Genomic DNA, 20,740 nt, shown 5'->3' with positions numbered 1-20,740 from the left:
TACCTCTGTTTTTTCACTGTCCTACTCTTTTTAGTTGCAACAAGAGCCCTCAGAGTACCTCGCATATACCAACCACGATGAAGTTGATCGACTGGTTTTGATGTGTTTTAGAACGTCCAGTAATGCAACGGAGTCGGAGTTACGGAACATCCGGATAGTGAAGACGCGGTCGAGGGTTACGTTTACATGTGTCAACAGTTTGCGTCAACAAAACGGAATTAAAAAGTGGGATTAAGAAAATCATGATATTGGGGAAGACACTGGGGTCAAACTGAACAGTTAGTGTAAGATAAACCGTCTTATAATTGCAATGAAAACATTCTTTCAACACTGTTTACGGTGACCGCCAAAATTGGGACGCCATCTTGAGCACTCTTGTTGACAGTTTATCAAACTATGAATGAAATATTTGTATTCAAAAGTTCTGTGTAAATACTTTGAGGAATATTTTTTCGATCTATATTATTTTATCTTAAACCGTATCATTCGTCTCGAAGTATTATGTGATTTGTTTTCCAATGATGGGTTAACCACAATACGAATAATACAAGCTGGCAAGCAATCTTCTGCTGAAGATATTATAATGCCTGGTGGATAGTTTTGGGTGCGTTGTATTACATCGTTGAAAAAGTGAATTCGCTTTCCACGTGCTAAGTTAGACTGAGAAAAGTCTGGATCAAGTTCCAAAAACTAACCTAACCTTTTTCTAGGAAACACATAACAAGGAGCGCCAATCATGTTTTATGCTCATTTTGTGTTGGCCAAGAAAGGGCCGCTAGCCCGTATCTGGCTGGCTGCTCACTGGGACAAAAAACTCACCAAGGCACATGTCTTTGAAACAAATATAGAGAAATCCGTAGACGGCATTCTGCAACCCAAGGTAATAACAAATCTTTGACACGAAGGATTTATATCTATAGTCTCATATTATATGGACTGCGTACATTTTTATCATTAAGCCTTGGGACCCAAGGGTGTTCTCATACACGTAATGCGGTTTGCAACTTCATTAATAATTTTATTTTCATATCCTAATAGGTGAAGATGGCCCTAAGAACATCAGGACATCTTCTCTTGGGAGTGGTGCGTATTTATTCTAGGAAAGCCAAATATCTTCTGGCAGATTGTAATGAGGCTTTCGTCAAAATAAAAATGGCATTTCGACCAGGAATGGTTGACCTGCCGGAAGAGCACAGGGAGGCTGCAGTCAATGCAATCACCCTACCTGAAGTGTTTCATGACTTTGACACAGCTATGCCTGAGCTAAAGTGAGTACTAAGTTATTGATGTCAGGATGTTTTTAATTTCAATTCAATTTTTTACACATGCGTTTTCTCTAATTAAAAATGCATTTACCTAAGTGAAGATGTGAAAAGGGTCGTGCGTTAAACCACTTATGATGTAATATCAGTATTTATCGTTGATATTCTAAAACAATTTTACTTTGATTTAAATTATGCACTTTCCAATATTTCAGGGATGTAGATATCGAGGCCCAATTTAGTTTGAACCAATCTCGTGCTGAAGAAATTACTATGCGAGAAGACTATGGCAGTTTATCTCTGGTTACTCACGATCAGGGATTCGGAGATATGAGTTTTGACGCAGAACCACCTGAGTTGTTGAGACATGCTACTGTAATGGAGCCTTCCCTTGATCAGGTATGAATTGCCAATTACATCTTTCTATCATTCGGAGGATTGAAATTTTCAATTGATACTTTGAAACAGGAAGACTCTTTTCACTTCCTCGTCTTTATCTCAAATTCTATCCTATTGTCCAAACATGTAGCCAGCAATCTGATGATAATAAAGTATGTGATTTTTAGAGTCACATGCTCTTCAGTGATGGACCAGGAATGGAAAGTGCTCTCGAGCCGAAGGACAAAGAACCTGTCGCTGGTACTTCAGCTGCAGCACAAGCTATGGATATCGACACTCCAATTAGAGATGATGGGTTCGGTGGTCATCTGGGTCAAGATATAATTTGTAAGTTAATTAAGGTGTAGTCTTATTTCATAAAAATCAGTCTTCTTAAAGCTCAACCTTCTTTCTCAATCAATTACAAGCTTTATAGTAATAACACTGATTTATAGCTGGAGGCCTATTCGAAGGAGGTCTTTTTGATGAAGCACCTATGGGAGAAGTTGCAGTACCTGAGGTTAGTGCAATGAGCGATCAACAAGATGTTGCGGCAGCAGTGGGTCCACCTCCACAAACTAACGATGACTCGGACGAGGATATGGGTGATCATTTTGGCGGGCCTCCATCTCCTATGGGTGGTGGTATGAGCAGCACAGATGGCTCTAGACCAGCCACACCTGTTGCAATGGGTGATGAGGCTGGTGGGAGAGCGAGTGTAGCTAGCCGTCGCTTCACTCCAGCACCTCCGACTGCTCTTGAAGAACATCCAGTAGATGCCATTGAGGAAGCTCAACCCCAGCAAGAACAAACCACTCTCCTTCACGATGAAGAAGAAAGTTTTGCTCTAGCGCCAGTCGACGCATCTGCCCTGAAAGGTAAATTAGATCTTATATTTTCATATTCATCACCAAAGACACAGTATTCCACCAAATTGTACAGTAATACAATTTAGCTAAATATATGTAATGAGCCAACATATTAGATGAATTGATAGTATCAATAGAAAGCAAAGAAAGGCTACCGACTATCAATTCTATCAATAATAATAGGAAAACCGAAGGTACGGTTTTCCTATTATTAGTTAATAAGTTAATCTCTTATATTTTCAAAATGTGTTGCAAAGTATTCTTTCAACTTTCAGGATTCACTAAGGCTAAACGTAAGCGTAAATTAATTGTCGACGAGGTGAAAAACATCTCAGGCGAAGAAATGAAGGCTCAATTATCAGATACTAGTGATATTATCACAACTCTTGACTTGGCTCCTCCCACAAAACGCTTAATGCATTGGAAAGAAACTGGTGGTGTTGAAAAACTATTCGCCCTACCAGGCAGACCTATACCCGCACGTGTCTTATTTAAGGTATAACTTTTTTTGGCAATGCATTTTACACAAAAACTTATAAGCAAATATCACGAATACCTCGTGTTATTATTATATCATTATTAACATAGAAAATTTCTCTGATGAATTGAAATTTATTCTTGGTTGTTGTAATTTGATATTTTTAGTTTGGCCTGGTAAAAGTAACGTGTACCAGAAAATTTGGATAAGCAATAATTAGTCCCAACCCGATTATTTCAGAAAAGTTGGATTTGTATAATAGTCGAGATGTAATTTTATATTCTACAGAATTATCAACGGCATTTAACCAGCAAATCATATGACCATGAAGATTTTGCTAGAATCGGAGTGGATGAAGATGGCATGCAGTTAGAACAAGTAAGAGATGCTGCAGATATGGATGTAGCGAACTTTGAACAGAGTATCCTCGGTAAACGTATGAGTCGCAAGCGAAAGGCACCATCGGATGAGGAGGTCAGTATAAAAAAGTGATTATGATTCATGTCTGCATTTGACGTTCCTGGTTTGCCATCAAGCAATCATGTCTTTACAGCTTAAACAGCCTTCTACTCAGCAACAAACAGAATCAGAAGTTTCCCAGACATCTGTTGCTAGCGAAATGATGGAAGTCCCAAGCATAGTACCACCAACTCCTCTTCCTCCTCCAAGGTCACCGATACCTCCGGAAGTATCTTTACCACCTGAAACATCAGTCGCTGACATCAGTGCCATCCTTCCATCAGTAGAATCTATCGAGGCAATGTCTCTACCTCCCGAAACCCCGTCTCTGAATAATGTCGAGATGCCTCAGATTCCTCCAGCCGAAGTTAGTTCGTTACTAGGTACAGATGAGCAACCGCAAGCGCTACCAGTTCAGCCTGAAGATGTGAGCCTACAGCCTTCAGAACTTCCTCAAATGGAGAATATGGGGTATGACCAGGTGAGTTATTGCTGATTTTTCATTCAATTTTTTAGAATTGTTTTTAGATGGCTAAATTATGGTTAGCTGACAGTTAGAAAGGTGTAACGATTTTAATTTTTTTGTCTAATAGATCATTGATGAATTATATTTTTTCTTTCTCTGGTCATTCAAAAATGTTTTTTTTTTTCAGGCTCAAACGCAAGTACCGTTTTTGGGGTATGACGACCACCAACCATTGGCTCACACACCTGGCGCGATATCAGAAAGAGGGCCAGCTACTCCTTGGAATCATGAAGATTATGAATTTCCTCCATCTGTTGGTCCGGTATGTGAAATAGTCATATTCTTCGACATTCTGTTATTCCTTAGTTTACGTAAACCGAGGTCATCATCTTTTTATGACTGTCTAGTGATTGCCTTTTGATTTTGTTGTTATCATACAGTTAGAGGAGCAGCAAGTTGATGAGACTTATGAGCAGTTCGAAGAACGAGTATTGAACAAAAGAGCAGGCCACATGTACCACGTAATTAAAAGCAAACTAGAGACCAAAGATAGTCTGACACTTTCTGAGATGGCATATAGAAACAATCGTAAACAGGTATGGATTAAGATATTAATTGCTATTTACCTTATAAATCATTACACAATGTGGATGATTTCAGAACGTGTAACTGTAGCCTTCTTGTCTTTGAATATAATATTGCAATCGGGTTTAGATGACTTGATTATCTGGAAATAACTTGTTAAACTTATTCTATGACTATTAATCACTCTTGAGAAATATAATATATAATATATGTATATATATACATATTCGGTAAAAATTTATTTATATATATATTCGGTAAAAATTTATTAATTTCCCTTCAAGTTACTCAAATTTTGTAATTGTGTCGTTAATTGGTCTCTTTACATTTTTGTTTTCTTTTTCAGGCTGCACAAAAATTCTACACGTTACTAGTTCTAAAAAAATTCCAAGTATTGGAACTAAACCAGGAATCATCGTATGCTGATATTCTGGTAACCAAAGGGCCCAAATTTGAAAATCCTGCACTATAAGTATACCTTCTGTTATCCAACCATAAATGACGAAAACGCATCGCCTGAGTTGTTTTTCGCAACTTGACTGTAACGAACGTTACAATTGTTATTTGCAAAGTTCGACGAGTTAAAAATGGAAACTATAGATATATTTTATAAATCGCATAATTTCTGTTAATCTTGTCAATATAAATAATCGGTCTTGGAATATTTATTTACCAATATTCTTTTATTCTTGACAATAGATAGGATTAGCTAAGGTAACGTTTCTACATTACTTTCATTTTCATTTTGAAATCACGTTGAATGACAATTGAGTCATTTAAATTGTAGTATAATTATACTTTTTGTTTATTTCTTATCGGTTTGCATATTATTATTATTATTATTACTTTTTTTTTAATTTTGGAAAAAGACGGTTTTTTTAAACCAAATAAAAATTGTGAGTGCATATCACTTCATTAGTTTTAATTTCTATTTAAAAAAACAAAGTTTTCAATTTTGTCTTTATTCCGACCAGGCAACATGTCGGAAACAAAGAAAAAATGGTGATTTTAAATACACATAGCAATTCTAATCAAATAGTTCGTCTTTTCAGTGTAAATACCATGAGTTTTCCTCGCAATCATACTACTTGAGAAAGAAATTAATTTTTGCTATTCGCGGATATTTCATTGCTGGAAATGAAAAATGTAGTAAGTAGGTAATTTCCATGTTCACCATGAGTTTTAGTTAAATGTATGATGAAAAACAAAACTGAGTGTATATACAACACCCTTTATCGAATGAACTTACAAAGTGGAAAATATCTGTGGTTTTGGATCCTGTTGAGTATTCCTGGTAAAATGACGAAACATTTCACATTTGGAAATTTATTTTCTTTTAATCAAGTTACTCTCAAAATCATATCATATTTTTATTAATGTTTAAGCAATAGTGAAATTTTGATAAACCTGACTTATTCTATTGAAGACACTAAGAATAACGGTAAACAATGTACATAATAAACTGACGCTGATGTAAGAGGTATACATAAAATGTTGACGAAAACAGTTTTGCTGAAAGCACTGACTTTCGAAGCTAATAAACTGGGTTCTGCAGTCTACGATTTATAGTGTACTACAGTATCAATTAGTCTCTCGTTGCCGCCATAATTTTATATCACATTCGTTGTTAATTGATGTCATATGGATTTTTGACGAGCGTCAAGTATAGGTTTACGCATAGCAGTACTTTGTTATATCAAAAATATTCTTTAAGTGATGAACACTAGCCGCATTCCAATTTGTCAAAGGTATGTACCCTTGTATACTTACCCTTACTCTCGCCATGTTATTTAGATAGATACAGAGGTAAGTTTACAAGGGTCCAAAAGGTAACACACTGCAACGAATTAGAATACGGCTATCATGGTTCAAGTTTACCTGGGAATCTAAATGCAGCCTGTACCTGATGCTTACGAAAAAATGCCTTTAAGTGCGGTAAGCCAAATGATCGAATATACTAAGTCTCTGTCATTAGTTTAGTTCCACAATTGATAGAAGTGTTCAAATATGTATCTCAGTGCTTCGTGGTTTACATTTTAATCAAAGCTTCACTATTGTAAAAATTCATTTTTCACTCTGTATCACACTCGACTTGAACTTCGTGAAGTGAACATTGGTTATATTTGGTTCATTTTTGTTATATTCAATAATGTAACGTACTCATCTAATATAGATATAAGATATGAGATCATTAAATGTAATATATTATTATATACAAATTGTATTGATTAAAGGGATTCTGGAAATTGTAGTTTATTATCTACAGTCATGCATATTCTATGATCATTAATTCTATTAAAAAATATATGTTGAATCTAAGGGAAAAACCGTAAAGCAACAGTTTCCACAGTTTCTTAAATAAAATATGTTTACTCAAATCACACAGGCATGTCATTAGGTATATCAAAACTCCTTGAAATTTGTTTTAAAAAGCTTTATTTCTCAACTTTATCGTTGTTATTAGCAAAGTGGTTATTTTTTTATTTACTTAAAAAATGAATGTGTGACAATGTACACGTCTCCGGTACAACGTTACCCTAATTAATTACGTGATAGGTACGTTAATTAAATTATGCGTGTCCATGTGACGTTAAGAGGACCTGCTCAATAATTCAATGAGAAGGTGAAATGAAAACAAGAAAACTTAAATAAAATTCATTCTTATCCATCTAGATCACCGGCAGCCATTGCATCCTGATAGGATCTATCATTGCTTCGCTCAGGGTCCAATTTAATCATATCATCAATTCGTAGAATAGTAATTGCTGCTTCAGTCGCAAACTTCAAAGATTTTATTTTAGAAACTGCTGGCTCGAGTACGCCTGCTTTTTTGTTATCCTTGACAATACCTTCAATCAGATCAAGGCCGACCCTGGAAGAAAATTATTCATCAATTATAAATCTTTTTTCCCACTAAAAACTAAGTAATGAGGACTATCATTGATTCAATTTGACAAGAACCTTACCATTTAAGATGGGCATTATCAGCCTTGGTCTGACTAGAATTATGATATGCTCTCAATTTAGCGACAAGGTCTGTTGCATCTTGTGCAGCATTGACGGCTAATGTTTTTGGTATAACCAGGAGAGATCGTGCGAATTCTGCAATGGCAAGCTGTTCCCTGGAACTCTATCAACATAATTGTTTTATTTAATTAAGTATGTTTCAACTTTCATCATAGCGTTAATGGGGATGCAAAATATAATGTTAGGGACTAACCAAAGAAGTTGCAAAGTTTTCAAGATAGATTGACAAGGCAGCTTCAACGCAACCACCACCAGCAACTACCGATTTGCTTTCCAGTACTCTCTTCACGACACATAGTGCATCATGCACAGATCGTTCCATTTCATCACAATAGAAGTCGTTTGGACCACGCAGAATGAGGGAAGCTGCTGTACGGGCTTTTGGGCTATTGGATTTAATTAGAAAATATAAATTACTTGATTCAGTAAAGCTATTCAACAATTTCTCTAAACTATATTGATTTAAATATAATACGAGATTTTACAAACTGAACATCACACAAAAAGCCATGCTCAACGTATCATTTCTATATTTAAAAACCATTTCTGTGATGAAGTCTCAAACTCCAATGTCTAATAACACTTACGATTGACTTACATTTGGAACAATCTAGTAAATTTGAGATCATGATATTATGGTTGACAAATAATTTGTCTTATTTTTTTATATTTAATTTTAATTGATACTAAAGTCGAATATTTTTTTGTAATTATGCTCTAATCAACGAATCGAGATTTGTCCAGAGAAAAAAGCATAAAGTGTGTGAAGATAAAATATTATACCCTTTAATAAGGATCAGCTCATCGTCACAAACATTTTCTTGAACAACTTCTGCAGCCTCGCCTAAGAAGCTGACGTCAAAGCTTTCCTCTCCTTCCATGTTTGTCAAGGACGTAAGGAAGTGAGCACCGGTTGCCTTGGCGATTCGTTTCAAGTCAGCTTTTTTACACCTACGAACTGCCAGTGCACCAGATTCGACAAAATACTAAAACAATCAAGAAATATAAATCGTGTGGGCTAAGCCAGAAATATCGGTAATGACAATTATAGTGAAACTTCAAAATTAATAATGTTTTATTTTTTGACATTTGGAAATACCTTGAGGCAGAGGTCATCAATACCACCACTAACGAGAACAACGTTTGTGCCAACAGAAAGGATTTTTTGGATTCGTTCCTTGGTGATATCAGATTCACGTTGACGAACACCCTCCAACTTTTCAGGATCAGTGATCAGTACTTCTACTCCCAACTTCATCTTAGCTTTCTGCAGCGAAAAATCTAGGCATGCAATTTTAGCATTGACTATCTTCTTGGGCATCGCTTGCGACGCCACAGTACAGTTTAAAGCATATCCAGGCACAAGGATGGACTCGCGTGCACTCTTTCCATGCGCTTTTAACACATTAACAGCTTTTACTGGATATAAAAATCCTCCTTTGCCGTCATTGATTTTCACAGCATTTGCTGCATCCACGACCATATTAGCAAAAAAGTCTGCATCACTATAAAATTTGTTAAGAAATATGCTAATTTGTCGCTTTTTTTCAATTCCTCAAATCTCCAAATCCATAGAAGTAATAGTGATTTACAATCCAATATGGGAATCTAATTTACTCAAATTTAGAATTGGTACCATGCTAAAACTTTACCTATCAGTAGTAGCAACATCCATTTACAAAATGAATCGTTTTTTGTGATAGGTAAAAAAAGGATACGCCCCGATGATCTTGCTTGACATTGACGTCTTGGCTACATTGACTAGAGAGTCTCTGCCCAGCTCATCAACGCCGATAGTCAAATGTTCTTGAATATACTTACACGCTTCCCTGTAAAGAATAAGATGACAGACACCATGAAAGTGAGCAAATATTATACGTTATTCCCAAGTGAAAAAAAAAATACAAATACGAAATTACTTACTTGCATGCAAGACGATACCCACTAATCACAGAAGTTGGATGAATCTTCTGCTTAACTAGTTCGTCAGCATTCTTCAATAGTTCAGCAGCAATAATTACCTGACAAAAGTACGCGCCATGAATTAACACAGATTTATTGACAAGTCATTTAAATCAATTATCAACTATACATATGCTTACAACTGAGGTTGTTCCATCACCAACTTCGTCATCTTGAAGTTGTGCCAGCTCCACCAGTACGCGGGCGGCTGGATGTTCGACTTCAAGGAGACGCAGTATAGTCGCTCCGTCGTTGGTAACAGTTACATCCTGTGAAATGAGGATAGATTTTCGGAGGTATGTCAGTAGTATAAAATTGGCAGAAAAATGATAAAGATGTATGAACAAAAACTTACACCGATATCATCGACGAGCATTTTGTCTAGGCCAACAGGTCCCAAGGAACTCTTGACGATGTTAGCGATGGCACATGCAGCCATGACTGTGAAAATTGAACTGCATTAAACGATGTGCAAAATGCGCGTAGAATGGTTGTAAAGATTATTATGGGAAAAAGACAAGGTGAGATGGTGACAAAATAATTGTAGCAAATGATTTAATAGAATAGGTTAGCATATTACCATTTTGTGTGCGAACTGGAGCACCAGATTGTCTTGTGCCGCCAACGGAAAGAGGACTTGCTACCGTAGACATTTTCTCGGTTTAACACACGGACTAATGAGTTGTTGCTTTACTTCGATCGAAAAAGAGCTGCCGAACGTGGGTGAGGTCGGTCAAAATCGCGTGTGTGACTCCATAGAATAATGATAATAATCATGCCGTTCGTCCGTCTGGCCTGTGGACAAAGATGTCGTCATTTTTGATTGGCTGATGGTAACAAGATTGAGCCTCGTATTGGTCGAGAGATTTTAAAGATGAACGATCTCCGGTGGCGGTCCTCAACCGCGTGGGCATTGAGGTTCTTTCGTACCTTCTAGAATAAAATTGGAAACACATTTTTCTAGCTTAACAGCTCCGAAAAATAAATGAAATTCATTATTTCAGTTGTCTTAGGAGATTTTAATAATACAACACTATCAGCAGTATTTTTTCTCTTTTCACGTTAATTGAACAGGTTCTAAGGTTTTGGATGTCCATATTTGGTCACGGAATTCTCTTGGCTTCGTGTCATGATTCGATGATTCGCAATATATGCTATCCGCGACATTGCTTACATGTAGTACTTTTTCAAAAAGTAACAGAATAAAAATATAGAAGAGATGAAATAATGTCCCGAAATTTTTACATGTATTAATTCAAGTTTTCACCAAACTTATTTTTCATTGCAATATTAACTATTTTAATTTATCATAACATTTTCACTTTGGCTACACCGAAATTTTAATGAAAAAGCTCGGTTTGAACCCGTGATCCGATATGATGATTACAAATTTTATTATTTTTCAAGGAACATGAATTAAAGAACGCATAATATTCGAATAAACCATAAGATATATTTCAACAAAATTCGTCAATGTCTCATAATTAACAATACATTATGGATGGTCGCTGAATAATAAAATAAAATTGAGGAACGTAAATGAATCATAATTAATATAGAATAATTTATCGTTGTACATAGATATCAGTAAACTAAAGTATGTGCTAAAAATATATACATTTTTATCTAGAAGTTCATTCTATTGATTCGTTTGCAATCATTTTTCGTTAAATCACTCAATGATTGATATGCCTGCATATAGTAACACTAAAAATAAGAATACAATCAATAATAGTTACAAGAATGAGAGCATCATCATTTCCTAAAACACACACAGTGCAACTTTTCGTTATAATTGTAGTAATTTTATATTGAATTTGGAATAAATTTTATCTCGAGCAATACTTAAAAGATCGACTGAAGCTATAATTAATTATGGCGAATGTTGAAGTAATTAAAATGATTAATCATCGTAGAACTAGATCCACACAATGTATATGAACAAAGGGCTTCGCTAGTGCTTAACATGTTGCTTATGTGGCTACAAATTAGTTTTCAAAAACCTCTTTGTTTGACAAGCTAGGAATAATACTTAGTATTACAAAAACAAATTTACCGTGTGTCAATAGTAAAAGAAAAGACTAGCATTGATGACAAAAAATATTTGGCTTAAAATAACACAGTTATAAGCACGACATATAGAGTTAAAACTCAAACCGTATTTTTTTTAATGCAATTTAGATACGTCAATGGCATTGGTATCAGGCCTTCAATAAGAACCTGATGTTTGACCAATTTATAATAAAATGCAACATTAAAATTTTCTGTTTGATCACATCGAGTAACTCCAATCGTATTTACCATGCCATTGTCTATCATGTTAAAGCAGTGCACCAGGTCAACAAGTGATCAACAAGCTCATCTGCATAAATCTTAGTTAACAATTACACATTATCAATATAAGTCACAATTTAGATGTTAAGCAGGTAGTTATAAATAAAATAATAAAACAACAATAAAAACTTTCAGAAATAATAAATATAAAAATAAATAGAAATATCTATCCACCAACTCATACAACAATTATGAAGTTATTACAAATATTTCTTCTTTGTATCCTGATTACAAAATATTTACGCCAAGGATGCATATAAAATGTCCGTTGTTAGAAACTACTGCCGTTCGGTCTGATAATCAGTGTAAGAAGTATTTGAACGGAAAATTTGACACTTTTAGTACTTCGATATATAAATTTTTTTGATCTATTAAACTTGTTCTATATATATATTCATCTAACTATATATTAATTTACAACAATTATAGTTTTTTCATATTGGTTCTGGTTTGTTAGGAATGAAATCGAGGGGGTATGTTATATTTGCTTGCGAAAGATGGAAATACGAACTGTGACAACCGAACTTGTGTTGAAGTCAAATACCCCCAGAATTAGACAATTAGATAATGTTTTCAATAAATATGGATTGAATATGTCACTGTATATGTATATGTACGTATTATGAACACATTGACGCCTACCATTCAAGTTTAAACTTTCATTAAACGGTATATTAGTGTTATAGTACTTACTTATGTGCTCAAAAATTGGGAGACAACTGGAACACGAGGTGTGCCAGTTAATTTAATATACAATGAGTTAAAACATTCTAATAAACATTTATGTATCAACTACTTTAACAACGACTTGACTCTAGGATGATGAATATGAAATATTTTCTGCTATTCCTTAACCTACATTATAGATATATACTCTGTTATGATATTATGAATGTAAAGGTCATTATAGTGAAATCTTTAGGTAATAATTTCTGCGAAGGAGAAGCTCTTTGTACCCTGAGTAGAAAAACTAAATAAACCAGGGAAATAATATTTTCGTCAACCTTAAATCGGAACAACTTGAATACTGATTTCATTGCATTTATAATTGAAATAGCTTGGACAGATCAATGTCGTTGACTACAGTGCTAGGAGACTGTTGAAACCAACTCTAAATTGGTAAGAAGTTATCTAGACTATTCATGTTTAATAATGAAATGACATATATTCGAACAGATATAGCAATATCGTGTTGTACACGATATTGACTAAGAATTACTAGAACTTATTAAATGCATGTAAACTTACTTATACTATATTCAAAAGTGGCACGTCGGTTTGTGCGTTTGAATCGATAGCTTATTACGCAATAATCTTTCTGGAATAACGTTAAAGCATAAATAATACAAAAATATGTATACCTATTATAAAGTGTAAATCAAACATTCATCCATGTAATATTCTGTAATACTATTCTCACTTTTGTATTATGCATTGTTAAATGCAAAAGCGGTTATAGTATTATAAGTCTTGCTACAAAATAAGCTCCATTGAAAGGAAAAAATGTTAGAACTCTGAAATCATAAGCTTGAGTTCACATATATCGGAGTACTGTACTTCAAATACTTCAGCTATTTTTAGCATTTTAAACATTGGTTGGTGGATCCATTGCACATATTACAGCTTTAACTACGCTGGCTGCCGCCAGTGATGCATATGGCTGCCATTCTTTGGCTCTAGAACCATCTTTGTAATCTGAAATACCTCTTACAACTGCGAAGCTTTCGCGACAGTTACCCAAAACGCTCTCTACCACTGCATCCATTTCTGCATCAAATGCAAGCACTCCAAACTTGGTAGCAAACTTCTGTCTCAGTTGATCGTCTCGGGCAATTTGACGTCCAGACGCTACTGGAGCAAGATGTATTCGCGGGCAGCCATCCAGTCTGTATCATTATTATGATTATAATATTTAAAATTCTACAAATTAAATTTTTTTTTTATTATTACAGGATTACCTTTTATTCGTTAGTCCCTGCGGAGCAACCGGGTGAGCTACTTCAATAACGTCCCTTTCACCAATAGCCATGTACAGTTTATCTGATTCTGGTGCGGGTGGTTGAAAGGCATGTTCAGATTGTGTGCTCAACGCATCTATACCTTCTTTTAAATAAGTTTGCCAAGGTGGTGTTGTCCCATTTTCTGCCTGTGTGTGAAGCGAAATAATAACTTGTATCCAACTACTTGATTTCACAATTGCAATATAATTTTGTCAACAACAGAAATAACCGAAAATTGAAAACTATGACCTTTCGGATTTAGGCGTAATGAGTGTGTATACATTTTTTTAATAGTGAATGTTCTCTCTGCGCAATGAATAAATCTTGTATAACAAATTAGACTCACCTGTGATTTCAGATTTGCGGCGATTTCCTGTAATCCTAAATTTTGCGGGCAATATTCTTTGGTTTCAAACAAATAACTTCCATTTTCATGCAGCTTAGCACTTTCGCAATAAACGTAAACGTATTTTTTGTTGAACGGAGTTAGATCTGAGACGACTACGTCACCCAATCTAACGTGTTTGTTGTAATCAGTATAATGAGGAACACCTCCACCAACTCCAACGAGAAACACAAAGTCCACTTTTTGGAATGTTCCTGAAAAGATAAGTTGAAAAATTTCATGAACAGTCGTGTCAATAAAATTATTGCATTGTACACAAAGGCAAAAAATATTCATCAGTACAGAAAAAGTTACTGTAGTAAGTGCAATAAGAATACAGAACACAGAAATAGAAAACACCTACCGAGTAATCTAGTAGTTGTATTTCCAGCTGCAGTCATTGCTTCCCTGGTATGGCCAACGGTAGGCAACTTTGTGCATACGATTCTGTGAGCACCAATATTACCCAGTGTGTAGACGTTCGATTCTCCTGTAATGAATGAAAAATTAGTTCTATCACGTATACTGATGGATTTTCATCCGGATTTATCCAGTGTACTTAAAAATATATACAGTGGTGCTGAGTGCTGCTATAGTGGAGTTACATAAATACAATATTACCAGTGATGAATCGGTGTAGAAAAGTAGAAAAGTACATGACAAAGTTGAGGATATGTTTATTTTATTTTAGGTCTATTTGCTATCAGTTACCGATGAAATCGAAAATTGGCAATTAAGATCTACAAAAACTATCGCGTGCAGAATTTATATGAATTGCTGTTGAGATTATTTTTTTTCATGATACAACGGTTCTTTTTATGATATTCAGAGGATTTCAGTAAACACATGTGATTTTCAGTCTTTCTTAACACGACAAAATTCAAAGATAAACATGAACCCATCACCCCTGCATTACTTATGTTTGCAGACACTTGTACCAAATTTAATGACGCCGCAAGGAATTGACTCAAACAATGGTAGAATACAAGGAAATTAATTTATGGCACTGCACCTGATAAAAATTTTCATCTCTGTTCCATTATTTTTTCTTGTTCTCATCAAAAAATGAAGAAAAAATACGTAGCAACGAAAAAATCTAGAGATGCTATTTGGAATGCGAATTCACCCTATCAGTTATTGAAAATACATAGGATTTAAGAACTAATAACTAAACAAAAATAGACAACAAACAAAAGCACAACATCAATGAAAATTATTTCGGATAACGGACATTTAGTTTTAGTGAAGTTATTTATAAACAAATACACATGTCAAAAACAGTTCACATGGAATCAACACTAGCGAAAATTGCTCAATTTTCCTGTTTCAAGTTGATGAATAATTAAGTTTACAGTAGACGAAGAGATGAAGTGAATTTTCGGTTTCCTATCAGTTCATTATCACATTTCTGAAAAGTGGACGAAATTTTCTTTTGCGTTGAAGTAAAATATCAATATTATAGTCAATACACATGATTACTCCCAAAACGTTTAGCTCAACACGAACAAACGTGGCACCAACGTCCATGTTTTGTGGACACAAGCGGTTCGCAAGCTATGAATTCATTCTACGTAGCGTTAGATCAATTATATTACAAACTACGTTACCAAACCGACACGTGACTCTTCGTACTCCATCAGTACCATCTGGAGAGCTTGCTGTACCTAAAGTATCATGCAAATTCGTAAAGTGTAACCCAAAAATTAAACGGACTGATCTTGATCTGGCACAAAATGTTTACAACAATACTTATTAACGTTGAAACGTAATTCGATCCTCTAATTTTTCTTTCACAATACAACTGTATTACAAAATCTGGCATAAGTAACAATTGTAAGATCCAAAAATCCGAATCATGAAGACTTACCAACGGTTGTGTAGCGAACGTAAGTTTCTTTATTTTCAATCATTGAATCAACAGCCAGTTTCTCACAGTATTGAGCAGTAATAATAGCTATTGTTGGTTGTTTAGAACTAACCATTGTGGGCATTTGCTTAACGACCTGAAAATATTGAATGCATATTAAACAATGATATAATATTATAAAAATAATTATGTCACCATGTAATTTTTAATTTCCACAGCTTTACCTGAATTTGAGTGTCTTGATGTACAATTCGCGTAAATGCTCCATGCTCCATTGCTTTAACAAGACCCTTTGCTTGTAACTCTTTCAATACAGCTTCAACTGCAGATTTTTCCCAGCCATATTCCCTATGCGATTTATTTAGCTGATAAGTAATGATCGTGTATGCATTGAATGTATTAAGATCTACACAAATCTAGAGTAATTAAAAGTATTGTAAATTTCGAAGGTAAAGTTGAACTTACTGAGCCATATCTATTATCGTTACGGGATTCGGGTAGGCGGACTCAATCAGTTCAAGCATTTTGAACAAGGTCAGCTCTACTTGTTGTCCGATAGTAGTGTCATCTGCAGATGCTAGAGAAAAAAATTAATAATTATATTAGCCAATCATCCACAATCCACACATAAGAATGTTGAAAACTGCTTCAGATTCCTTAAGCTCAAAAAGTGTAATAACATTTTCATCACAAAAATTTAGTCAATTATTATTATCAGACATTACAGTCATTGACAATCTTCTTACGTGTCCTGATACACCTATGGGCACCATTGGACCAATTGGTGATAGAGTTGTTTATAAGCCCTACAAATGGATTTTTTTTCTTCAATCACTTCAACTATTACTAATGATCCCTGCCCCTGTTTACATACAATGGCTGTTTGAATGTTCATTATCTTTTTTATCTTATAGACATCGTTTCTATTAATGCATGACCATAACAATCCCAATTCAGTGTAAACGTTAAACTGTGTTCTTTAGCTAATGGCAACAGGAAACAGCTGATACTCTATTCTCGGAATTCTATATCTGTTTGGTGCACCAGTTTGGTGCACAAATGCATGTGATGTGTTGCACAAGTGCTGCATTTTCAGTAATTTGTCAGAATTTCTAAACGAAACTAAAATATTCACCAATTATTTTTCATATCAATATTAAATTGGTACAAATTTGCGTGCATTAAAAGAATTTTAATATAATGGATTCCGGTTAATGTAAAATATAGAATTATATTGAAATTCACTTTCATACAGTACATTTTTAAAAACTTATACTAGAAACTCATGAAGATGTGAGGGAACCTTGGTTTATACACTATTGGGCAGATTATCTTGGTACTTGCATGGTAATGAGCGCTAAATTACCATACATTGTATGAAAAAAAAAATGGTAGTAACTGTTCTATTAATATTTTGTTAGATCAAAATTTTGACAAAATAATAAATGCTCAAAGAAATAAGTATGTACTGTGAGTCTTGTCTAAGAAACACTGTGCATGTTAACTATTTATATCTAAGTTATTGATTATCGCATAAAATAATGTTATGTAAACCACAAAGAAAATACTTGTTAAATCAATATTGTTATGATTACCAGCATCAATGATCAATAAAGTCAGATTGCAATAATTGCGTGATCACTACATTTACTGGTCAATTGAAAAAATAGGTGGATGTGACTTGAAAAACGAGAAAAAAAAAATTTACCATAATAGTTTGCAATCAGCATCACATGAGGCAAAAGAACGAAAATATGTGAATACTGAAATAATGTTCGAGAATCATAATGCATGTCTAAAAAATTTTTTATACTTTTTTAAATTTACTATGGAAAACAATTGCTCATTTATTGACCAGTAAAGTTTGCTGTGTTACATGAAGCTGCAGATGAGGATTACCTCTATGTAGTAAATCTGCATTGAAATAGTCAGCTTGTGATCAAAAAACAACAGTGATTACAGAACACAATAAACGAAAGCCTATCAATTCTATCTAATCGAACCTGGTCGCTGAACATTTTTCTGAGACCAAGGAAGTGTCAATAGCAAATGGCCAAGTTGAGCTGTGAATAACAATGAATATTATAAAGCACTGCCATGATATCACCAGTTGAAACGTTAAGAGAAATTAGACAATTTGTATAATCCGTTATAGCAACTGAAGTTTCTTTGAACTTAATTGAAGAATTGATGACGTCTGTGTAAATATTTCACGTTGATTAATACTATGGAACGAAATGAATCAAAATTGTTAGTTAGTTTCGACCAGTAGTTTCAATCGTAGATTCTTGGATAGGGGAAAAAAAAAATTACAAGAAATAACAAATGTACTCACATGGTCTAGCCGGAAGCTCAATTGGCTCCTGTAATTGCCTTAGTTCAATTTCGAGCTTCTTAATCGTAGTATATTTGTGTTGCATCAATTTCATTATTTTCTTTATGAAACCCACATAATCTGAAAGACGAAATCATGTGTCACGTTTCCTTGACATATTGTCTTTCTGTTATTTGCAGCATAATTAAGTAAGCAAGTTCAGGACTTAAATTCAATTATTCAAAAAGAGTGAGATATAACAAAGATTCGCATTTCGCTACCAATTAGTAGTGAAATTTTCCAGAACCTCTTTTCTGCCACTCAGAGATGTAGCACAAGCTATTTTAAGCTTGAGACATCAATAAATCAATCTTCCCATGAATACAAGATGTAAATCTCAAAGGAGAATTGTAAATACTTCATACACATATACATGGCTGCCAAACTTTTTGGTGAAATTTCGAATATAACTTGGTAATGCACTTTATAATTGTATAATACATGTATTGCCAATAGAATTGTGCGATTCTGCGGCATCACTGCAAATCTAAAGTCTGCAAAATACCTCTGGGAAACTCTTGTGGGCTGACCAATTCACGGAAAAATTCCTGAGCAATGCTCGGCTGGTCCATGCTTGAAAGCGATTCTGCGAACCAAAATTGTAAAGTCCTTGATTCTTGTGTGTGTTTTCCTGTCTGTGCACTCACAAGAAACACCCTGAATTCCAGACATAATTGCGCAGGCTCAGATACTCCGTTTGTAACTGAAAATTATATACTATTTGAACCAAGTATTAATTTAAGTTTAACATGGGATTTCCAGTTATGCCAACTACTCCTAAATTACGTGCTAGTAAGTTACATCTTTCATTATTTTACATGCTTAAAATTGGGATAAGGCTTTCCTTATGCAGTAAAACAACATAATAATCGTACCAGCACTAGCTTGTTTGTTAATAACGATTCCTTTGTGATCTCCGCCAGCAACGTGAACTTTGCGGTCATTTTCAATAACTTGAGGTGGATCGATCGCCTGGCGTTCGATTATCAACGTTGTAGAATTGGCAGTTTTGCATTTGGGTGTCATTACGATGTGTTCTGTCAAAAGTCGGATATAATAAAAATGATGATGGTAGTTGTTTACAATGTTCATCAATGAAAAATTAATACACGGTAGAACTTTAGAGGTAAAACAAAATCAGTAGAATTCAAAAGTAAATACTCAGAAATTTCACTAAAAAAAAAGGAATGATGATACCTGAATCGACCTCATCGATTGTTCTAATTCATGACTGACTGAAATTTTTATGCAAAAAGTAATCGCAAAAGTTTAAAAATTCTTGGTATATTATCAAATTATGTTTCGAGACAGGGAAGCAGGCAAATGGTGACAGCGTAGATAATATTGTGAACATTCCTGGACATTCTTGATCTTGAGAAATTGGGAACCCCGTTAATTCAAGATTGATTTGAACTAGTTTCGTATGGTTGGAACGAGAGAAAGCATAATTTTTTGTGTAGTTACTCGTAGTAACAAGTGACACTCACCAGTCTTGTTATCCTCCATATTTATCTTTGCGAGGGATTATGCACTTTGAATTTGGGTTAGTCGCGCTATTATTGATAGCTCAAAAATAAATTACCGCAATGTCCTGTGGGGAAGAACAATTTGAAATTAGAATTATCGTATTTAGAACCGTTTAAACACACAATTGCACGGGCAAACGTCGGCACTCAACTGTACCAAAAACGTGATCGCATTGAGCATTGACTGGCACTGACAGAGCCAATGAATCGTGATCCAGTTTCGGCGCGCGTATGCATGTATATATGTACTCACTACCACTTGACAGCGATGTGTAATTCTGTACCGTCAAGTGCAACCGCCAGTAGCATACATATGCTCTCTGTAGGTACGTATGTAATATGTATGTACACAGGTTATCGTAAAAAATAATATACCTGTGTATCAGATGTTGATTGAGATAAGACTTTCTTCCAAGTATAATGTAAAGGTTAATTGACTGATTGTAGCTCGGCCCGTTTTAAACACTGACTACACTATTCGAATGATTTTCTTAAACAAGAGATGTCAGATGTGACTTGTCTGGTTCGGGGACGTGACCGTGACGTTTGGCGGTGACACATGCATGTCTCACAATAGTATGATGTCACCCATAGCGTTGCATTCGGTAGTGATTCTATAAGCCTCGTTCGTTCCGTCATTCAATATGCAATTTATTCATAATTATACCCTGGGGCAAGTTTTTAACCAATCGTATCGATGTATGTAACGATGAAAAAACGGGTGCATGTATGTATGTATGCATGCAAAATATTCGTATGATTCTTAAT

At 34.7% G+C, this 20,740-nt stretch overlaps 3 protein-coding genes across 6 annotated transcripts; 1 reads left to right on the top strand and 2 right to left on the bottom strand.

Annotated features, from left to right (window-relative positions):
* Nucleotides 1–140: 140 nt before the first annotated feature.
* Nucleotides 141–5,316, top strand: LOC124407949 (double-strand-break repair protein rad21 homolog). 2 transcript variants are annotated; one of them, XM_046884567.1, is made up of 12 exons: nt 141–284; nt 711–880; nt 1,039–1,268; nt 1,478–1,661; nt 1,829–1,988; nt 2,096–2,518; nt 2,785–3,005; nt 3,276–3,461; nt 3,541–3,927; nt 4,100–4,234; nt 4,353–4,508; nt 4,844–5,316. In XM_046884567.1, the coding sequence occupies exons 2-12, from the start codon at nt 737–739 to the stop codon at nt 4,967–4,969; spliced, it is 2,352 nt and encodes a 783-aa protein (XP_046740523.1). In that variant the 5' UTR covers nt 141–284; nt 711–736; the 3' UTR covers nt 4,970–5,316. The 2 variants fall into 2 exon arrangements, with proteins under 2 accessions (XP_046740523.1, XP_046740517.1); XM_046884561.1 differs by having other exon boundaries at nt 141–604.
* A 1,600-nt stretch (nt 5,317–6,916) lies between these two features.
* Nucleotides 6,917–10,256, bottom strand: LOC124407978 (T-complex protein 1 subunit alpha). Its single transcript, XM_046884606.1, has 10 exons — nt 10,067–10,256; nt 9,842–9,927; nt 9,627–9,755; nt 9,448–9,545; nt 9,243–9,353; nt 8,624–9,029; nt 8,308–8,510; nt 7,718–7,910; nt 7,464–7,627; nt 6,917–7,369 (listed from the first exon to the last, which is right to left on the bottom strand). The coding sequence occupies exons 1-10, from the start codon at nt 10,137–10,139 to the stop codon at nt 7,159–7,161; spliced, it is 1,674 nt and encodes a 557-aa protein (XP_046740562.1). The 5' UTR covers nt 10,140–10,256; the 3' UTR covers nt 6,917–7,158.
* A 2,591-nt stretch (nt 10,257–12,847) lies between these two features.
* Nucleotides 12,848–20,144, bottom strand: LOC124407967. 3 transcript variants are annotated; one of them, XM_046884580.1, is made up of 13 exons: nt 19,934–20,144; nt 19,322–19,483; nt 18,952–19,149; nt 18,408–18,527; nt 18,076–18,135; nt 16,538–16,649; nt 16,297–16,420; nt 16,073–16,208; nt 15,813–15,869; nt 14,570–14,695; nt 14,167–14,420; nt 13,779–13,966; nt 12,848–13,706 (listed from the first exon to the last, which is right to left on the bottom strand). In XM_046884580.1, exons 1-13 carry the CDS (start codon nt 19,950–19,952, stop codon nt 13,406–13,408), a joined length of 1,857 nt encoding a protein of 618 aa, XP_046740536.1. In that variant the 5' UTR covers nt 19,953–20,144; the 3' UTR covers nt 12,848–13,405. The 3 variants fall into 3 exon arrangements, with proteins under 3 accessions (XP_046740536.1, XP_046740548.1, XP_046740542.1); XM_046884592.1 differs by lacking the exon at nt 15,813–15,869 and having other exon boundaries at nt 19,934–20,141; XM_046884586.1 differs by lacking the exon at nt 18,076–18,135 and having other exon boundaries at nt 19,934–20,141.
* Between the last annotated feature and the right edge of the window lie 596 nt (nt 20,145–20,740).

The sequence above is a fragment of the Diprion similis genome, chromosome 1, assembly GCF_021155765.1.
Source record: "Diprion similis isolate iyDipSimi1 chromosome 1, iyDipSimi1.1, whole genome shotgun sequence".
Classification (NCBI taxonomy): Eukaryota; Metazoa; Arthropoda; class Insecta; order Hymenoptera; family Diprionidae; genus Diprion; species Diprion similis.
This window is presented reverse-complemented; position numbering and strand designations above follow the sequence as displayed.